At 23.6% G+C, this 8,327-nt stretch overlaps 1 protein-coding gene across 1 annotated transcript; it reads left to right on the top strand.

Moving 5' to 3' along the window:
• The first annotated feature begins 6,556 nt into the window (after positions 1-6,556).
• LOC132281477 (transcriptional regulator SUPERMAN-like) lies at positions 6,557-7,445 on the top strand. The gene has a single exon (XM_059783176.1). It carries the CDS (start codon positions 6,723-6,725, stop codon positions 7,443-7,445), a length of 723 nt encoding a protein of 240 aa, XP_059639159.1. The 5' UTR covers positions 6,557-6,722.
• Positions 7,446-8,327: the final 882 nt, after the last annotated feature.

Raw genomic sequence — 8,327 nt, 5'->3', positions numbered from 1 at the left:
AACTCATTGGGTGATGCATCATTGAGGCCCACCATCCATACTGTGTTAAATAACCCTAAAATTACAGACATTTAGTACAATAAGGAATACAGAGTTAGAGTTTTATATGAAGATTTCTAATGGTATTTTTGTGAAAGACGTCAATGATTGGATAATGTTTAATAGTGACGATCAAGGAGTGTTCTGCTCTTTTTTTTCTTTCTTTCTGAATGAATTCTGCAGCTCTTCATCAACAAGATTCAATCAACAATTCCCAAACTTCTCCTCTTTGTTAACAACCATCTCCAAACCTTGTTTTGTCTTTCTTCTATGTCAATGTTTTCGTGCCAAAACTTCCTATTGAATAAGTCATTTCCTAACTTATATATAATCGTAACACAATTCACTGATCGATGTGCAACTTTTGCTAAATATTTGTGTCCCTTAAAACAGGGGAACCATGAACGTATGTGACTTGAAAAAAGGAAGCAATGTGTAGTTAGATTAGTATAACGAAACGTTGCATGTTTCCAAATTAAATTATTAATAACAAAAATTTAATTCAAAATGTATTAATTCATTATTTTATTTGAAATACAAAGTAATATAAAATTGTTAAAAATATATATAAATAATAAAATATGTTTAAATTTGGTATCAAATATTTATCTTATTATAGAACCAATAGATGTAATAGTTTTGTCAAAATTTGTGTCCCTTGGTAAAAGGGAAGCGAAGAACAATTGTGTGCCTAAAAAAAAAAGGAAATAATGGTACGTGAAACCCATAATTTTTTTTTTTTATTAGTAGTATAGATATATATTAGGTTAGGCTTGTGGTGCGCATATTTTTTCTTTTCTCTTTATAATTGGTCTTGTCAGTTTTATCTTTATTTTTTTTTTTTTTATAAGCATTATTATTATGTTATTATTATTTTTTCTCTTTCTAATTGATGTTTATGTTTAGAAGTAGTTGATTTGTTTTATTTTTATTTTCTCTTTCTAATTGATGTTTCTAAATGATGTTTAGAAGTGGTTGATTTTTTTTCTTCATTTTCTTATTTTATTATTTTTGGTTCATTCTTACTTTATTGTTATTTTGAGTCATTATTGTTTTTTTTTTTTCTTTTTCAAAAGTATCAATCTTCTTTTTTCTTTAGTTTTTATTTTTATTTTACTCTTTGTAATTATACTTTGGATGGTTCAAAATTTATTATTCTTAATTTGTTGTATTGAGAAGATTGGATTGTTAATTTTTTTTCTTTACTTTTTCCTTTTAGAAGCATTATTATTATTATTATTTTCTTTTCTTTTCTTTTTATTTTTCTCTTTCTAATCGATGTTTAGAAGTAGTTGATTTGTTTTATTTTATTTTTCTGGTTCTAATTGATGTTTAGAAGTGGTTGATTTGGAAAGTTTACTTTGGATTGTGATTTTTTTTTCTTTTTTATTTTTGGTTCATTCATAATTTTTTATTATTTTGAGTCATTATTGTTATTTTTTTTTCTTTACTTTTTATTTTTCAGAAGTATCATTATTCTTTTTATTTTTATTTTACACTTTATAAGTTTACTTTGAATTATAATTTTTTTCTCAATTTCTATTTTTTATTTTTTGTTCATTTTTAATAGAGGTTTCAATGTTTTTTGGTTTTCGGTTGGACCTAATTTTGAATTTGATTTTGTATTGAATTTGCTGCTAAAATTTTTTACATGTTTTTCTTTTTCAATTTTTATTATTTTTTATTTTTTATCTTAGTTTTATTATTTGTTATTTTCAATAAAACTCTATCACATAATTCACATTAGAAAATAATATATTTAAAGAGTTTTTATAAAACTCAAACACAAATTACCTATTAATCTATTTATTATTAGTTTTTAAAGAAAGAAAATTTATTTTAAAAAAAATTATAAATATAAAAAGAGATTTTAAAAGGGTTTCTATAAAACTCTAACAGAAATTACTGATTTATCAATTTATGAGTTTTTAATAAAAAGAAATCTAATTAGACAAGAATTATTAATATAAAAAAATATTTATTAATTGAAATAAAAAGAGTTTTTAGAAGAGTTTCTATAAAACTCTAACACATATTACCTATTTATCTATTTATTATAAGATTTTTCAATAAAATGTAATCTAATTAGAAAATAATATATTTAAAGAAAATAAAATAATTTCTACAAAATTTACCACAAATTAGAAATTTTATTTTCTATAAAACTCTATCACATTATCTATTTATTATGAGTTTATTCAGAAAAAAAAATTATTATGAGTTTTATAGTAAAATAGAATCTAATTTGGCATAAATATATTAAAATAAAATAAAATAAAATAATTTCTATAAACTTTACCACAAATTAACTATTTTAAAATCTATAAAACTCTATTACATATGACCTGTGTTTACCTATTTATTATGAAAATATTTAAAGAAAATAAGATAATTTATATAAAACTCTACTACAAATTACCTATTTTATTTTCTTTAAAACTTTATCACATATAACTATATTTATCCATTTATTATGAGTTTTTTAATAAAAGGAAATCTAATTAGACAAGAATATATTTAAATAAAATAAAATAATTTGTTAAAAGAGTTTCAATAAAATTCAAAGAAAAATTACCTATTTATCTATTTATTATGAGTTTTTTAATAAAAGAAAATCTAATTAGACAAAAATTAATAATATAAAAAATATTTATTACCTAATAAAATTCAAATATGTGTTTCAGTATTTATTTATTAATGTAAAAAAAATATTTATTAATTGAAAAAAATATTACCTAATAAAATTCAAATTACCTAAAAAATTATTTCAAATTACCTAATAAAATACAAATTACAAATTACCTAATACTTTAATAAAAGAATTTTCATAAAATTTAAATTACAAATTACCTAAAAAAAATTCAAATAACCTAAAAATTTATTTCAAATTACATAATAAACTTCAAATTTAAAATTACCTAATAAAATTCAAATTATCTAAAAAATTATTTCAAAATATAAATAAATAAATATTCATTAATTAATATAAATGGAGTTTTTAAAAAAATTTCAATAAAATTCTAAAACAAATTACCTTTTTATCTATTTATTATAAGTTTTTTAATAAAATGAAATCTAATTATACAAAAATTACGAATATCAAAAAATATTTATTAATTGATATAAAAAATAATATAATTTCTCTAATACTCTACCACAAATTACCTTTTATTACGATTTTTTTTAATAAAAGGAAATCTAAACATACTAGGATATATTTAAAGAAATAAAATAATTTGTATAAAACTCTTTCACAAAGTAGCTATTTTATTTTCAATAAACTCTATCATATGATACAATAATATATATACAGAGTTTTTATAAAACTCTAACATAAATTAACTATTTATGTATTTATTATGAGTTTTTTAATTAAAGCAAATCTAATTAGATAAAAATTAATAATATAAAAAATATATTTATTAATTGATATAAAAAGAGATTTTAAAAGCGTTTCTATAAACTCTACCACAAATTACCAATTTATCAATTTATTATGTGTTTTCTAATAAAAGAAAGTCTAAATAGACAAGAATTATTAATATCAAAAATATTTACCAATTAATATATAAAATAAAATAATTTTATTAAAACTCTACCACAAATTACCATTTATTATGCGTTTTTTAATAAAAGAAAATCTAATTAGAGAATAATTACTAATATAAAAAATATTTATTAATTGATATCAAAAGAGTTTTTTAAAAAGTTTCTATAAAACTGTAACACATTTTACCTATTTATCAATTTATTATGAGTTTTTTTTTAATAAAAGAAAATCTAATTAGACAAAATTATATTTAAAGAAAATACAAAAATTTTTATAAAATTTAGCACAAATTATTTTCTATAAAACTCAATGACATTATCTATTTACTATTAGTTTTTTAACAAAATAAAATCCAATTAAACAAGAACATATTTAAAAATAATAATAATAATTTATATAAAACTCTACTGCAAATTAGCTATTTTATTTTCTATAAAACTTTATCACATATGACCTGTATTTACATATTTATTATAGATAACATTTAAAGAAAATAAAATAATTTCTATAAAAGTCCACCTCAAATTACCTATTTTATTTTCCTTAAAACTCTATCACATGTAACCTGTGTTTATTTATTTATTTGGAGTTTTTTTGTAAAAGAAAATCAAATTAAACAGGATATATCTTTAAAAAATAAAATAATTTTTTAACAGAGTTTCTATAAAACTCTAACACAAATTCATATTCATAATTTTTTTATAAAAGAAAATCTAATTAGATAAGAATTATAAATATAAAAAATTAAATAATTTCTCTAAAACTCTACCACAAATTACCTTTTATTATGTATTTTTTAATAAACGAAAATCTAATTAGACAATGATATACTTAAAGAAAATAAAATATTTTTTATAAAACTGTACCACAAATTACCTGTTTTATTTTCAATAAAACTGTATCACATTAGACAATGATATATTTTAAGAGTTTCAAAAAATTCTAACACAAATTACCTATTTATCTCTTTATTATGAGTTTTTTAATGAAAGGAAATATAATTAGACGAGAATTATTAATATAAAAATATTTATTAATTGAAATAAAAAGAGATTTTAAAAGAGTTTTTATAAAACTCTAACATAAATTATCTATATATCAATTTATTATAAGTTTTTTAATAAAAAAATCTAATTAGACAAGAATTATTAGTATAAAAAATATTTATTAATTGAAATAAAAAATAAAATAATTTTTCTAAAACTTTATCACATATAACCTATATATTATGAATCTATTTAAAGAAAATAAAATAATTTTTATAAAACTCTACCACAAATTACCTATTTTATTTTCCTTAAAACTTTATCACATATAACCTATATTTATCTACTTATTATGAGTTTTTAATAAAGAAAATATAATTTGACAAGGATATATTTTTAAAAAATAAAATAATTTTTTAAAAGTGTTTCTATAAAACTTTAACACAAATTACCTATTTATCTATTTATTATGAGTTTTTTAATAAAAGAAAATCTAATTAGACAATAATTATTTATTTAAAAAATATTTATTAATTGATATAAAAAATAAAATAATTTCTATAAACTCTAACACAAATTACCTATTTTATTTTTAATAAAACTCTATCACATTAGACAATGATATGTTTAAAGAGTTTCTATAAAATTGTAACACAAATTACATATTTATCTATTTATTATGAGTTTTTTAATTTCTAATTAGACAAAAATTATTAATATAAAAAAATATTTATTAATTGATATAAAAAATAGTTTTTAAAAAAGTTTCGGTAAAACTCGAACACAAATTAACTATTTATTTATTTATTATGAGTTTTTAATAAAAGGAAATCTAATTAGATAAGAATTATTAATATAAAAAATATTTATTAATTAATATAAAAAATTAAATAATTTTTCTAAAACTCTATCACAAATTACCTTTTATTATAAAATGAAATCTAATTAGAGAAGAATTATTAATATAAAAAATACTATATAAAACTCTATTACAAATACTCTATAAAAATACTCTATAAAAAATACTCTATAAAACTCTACCACAAAGCCGGGGTACATTTTACTTTCCTTCAAATGAAAACAAGAAGTTACTGAGTAAGAATTCCACAATAAGTCATTTTCCTTCATAATTGCATTGCATAATATATGTGTGTGTGTGTGTGTGTGTGAAGGGTTTTTCTTTAATTTAATATGTGGCATTATAATAAGATCGACCATAAGCACGCCTTGTATGTGAGATGAATTCAAGTTATATATATAGTTTTATGACATGAACAGATGAAATATTAATTATAGAACTTCAATAAACAAAAGTACGTACTTCAATTATTTCAAAGTTGTAACTCACTTTATAGTCCTACAGTGACATTTTCAGAAGTAGCAATTCAGTAAAGAGCCAGATAGAAAGTAGCAAATGCAAGAAAAGAACCATTAATAGGAACAACCCAAGGACACCTTCATAAATGCAATTACCCTGCCCTAGCTTTCTCATCTCTCTCACTCCCCACTTTTTCTGTGAAAAATAAAAATAAAAATAAAAATAAAATTTTTGAAGTAGTAGTCATGACACATAACTAGAGTATGGCAATGAAGGTCAGATATATAGCAAATTATAATAAACTTATTGCCTGAATTGAAGCAACCAGTACTTCACTATTTGTCTTCCAATGATTTTGAAATCATGCATATATTGACAATACTACTTTTGGGACTTCATTTTCAATTTTCTCGATCTAACCTTTTTTCACTCTATTTTCTTAATTAACATTCTCAATTTAATTATATCTAAATTTTTGCATTAAATTTCTTTATCACTTGTTTAATGTTTCCCTAGAAGATGCATGAGAGAGATATTTAATCAGTTACTAAGATGGGCGTTGAAGCCAATGTAGGTTATGGTTGTCTTTATATATAGATAACTAATTGGGTGGACAAGTACTTATTATATTATCAATCTCTCTTTCCTCTCTCTCTCTCCACTGCTAAAATCCAACTGCTTGCTTCAAAATTTTGGTGATATACACGGTGCTAGGGTTTTTTTTTTTGTCTCCATTTCCATTGCAAGCCCATCCCCTATTTAACCCTCTTCATCATTTCACTCCACATGCATCATCTTTATCACACCTATCTTAAATGTTATTAGTACCATGGGTGCTGAGCTTGGTTTTCTCTCCTTGACTCAGCTCCAAAAATTATCTGATCAATCTCTTCAACAACAACAATTGAATCCTAATTTGACCTCCACCGGCTCGTGGATGTGGAACCCAAAGCAAGAAACCAAAGAAGATGATGATTCATGGGAGGTGAGAGCCTTTGCAGAAGACACTGGCAACGTCATGGGGACCACTTGGCCGCCCCGGTCATATACTTGCACCTTCTGCAGAAGGGAGTTTCGGTCTGCCCAAGCCCTAGGCGGCCACATGAACGTGCACCGCCGCGACCGTGCCAGGCTCCACCAAACGCCGCCCGGTTCAACTAACCACCCCACCTCCTCCTCCTCCACCACTACTTCTTCCACTCTCATATTCCCAACCCAAGAATTCGTCGCCAATGGTGGTGGACTGTGCCTTCTCTACTCATTACCTAACCCTAACGGCGCGTGTATCGAATCACCCTCCACTCTTCTCTCTATCTCACCCTACCCTCCCAACGGATTGATGAATCCTTGCCCACCACCATCTATTAATTACCCGGTGGCGCCGCCTCCAACCATCAATTCCTCTCTCTATCACACTAGCAGCACTGAACCTACAGTGTCAGTTGAAAATGTTACTTATTATCAAAATAATAACGGCATCAAGAAGGAGTCATCAGCCATTGAAGATCTTGACCTAGAGCTTCGACTAGGACGCGGGTCCTCACCACCGTGACAGCTAGTCAAGATAACATAGTGTGTGTGTGTGTGTTTGATTTGTTTGTGCTTTTCGTTTGAGCAAGAGAGTGACAATTTAGTGTGTAACATACAGTCTAGCTAGTTTGATAGACTTGTGTGAGATTTGTTTTTTGTCTTTTTTGTTACATGCATGCTTTGATTTTTTCATTGGTGTGAGATAAAAGCTGCAATGGCACAAGAATGGAGGCTAAAAAACGCAGCTTGTAAATTAAAAGATAAAGAAGGATTAAGTTTGAGAAACAAAAATGAAAGAAAGAGACATTAGGGTTTGAGTGAAACAGTGGTAAAAGCCTGCAGTGCAGTGTCATTTCCGTGGGGATTATTATATCTATCTCATATGCTAGGGCATTTACACCTCCTGTCACTCCAAAACTACAAAAATACCATTCATCTCTAGAAAACTAAATAACTAGAATAATTGAAGTTGTGTTTGGTCGAGTTTTCTAAAACTCATAAAATAAAAAATTATTTTTAGATAATTATAAATATGTTTAGTTTAAATTTTTATCATAGTGGGTTTTTTTTTTTTTTTTTGAGAAATGAAAAATTAAAAACTTTAAAAATTATTTGGTTGATTGTTTTGTTTTTGAAAACTCGATAAAAAAAAAAAAAAAAAAAAAAAAAAAAAAAAAAAAAACATGTTATTATGATCCCCTCTTGTGTTGGAGGACGGGTACATTTGTGCAATGTACCTACTTTAGGGCAATATCCTTATATCACAATGCAACAGATGCGTATGACAAAATGCAATACTCATGCAAACACTTTTAAAAATTAAGTTGTGCAACACATTTACATTAAAAATACAACATATTAAATCAAGAATTTAACATATTTATATAGTTATAACATTCACAAT

Source organism: Cornus florida, unplaced genomic scaffold (genome assembly GCF_030987335.1).
Source record: "Cornus florida cultivar Cherokee Brave unplaced genomic scaffold, ASM3098733v1 CherokeeBrave_3.0.0_Hap2_Chr11, whole genome shotgun sequence".
Classification (NCBI taxonomy): Eukaryota; Viridiplantae; Streptophyta; class Magnoliopsida; order Cornales; family Cornaceae; genus Cornus; species Cornus florida.
This window is presented reverse-complemented; position numbering and strand designations above follow the sequence as displayed.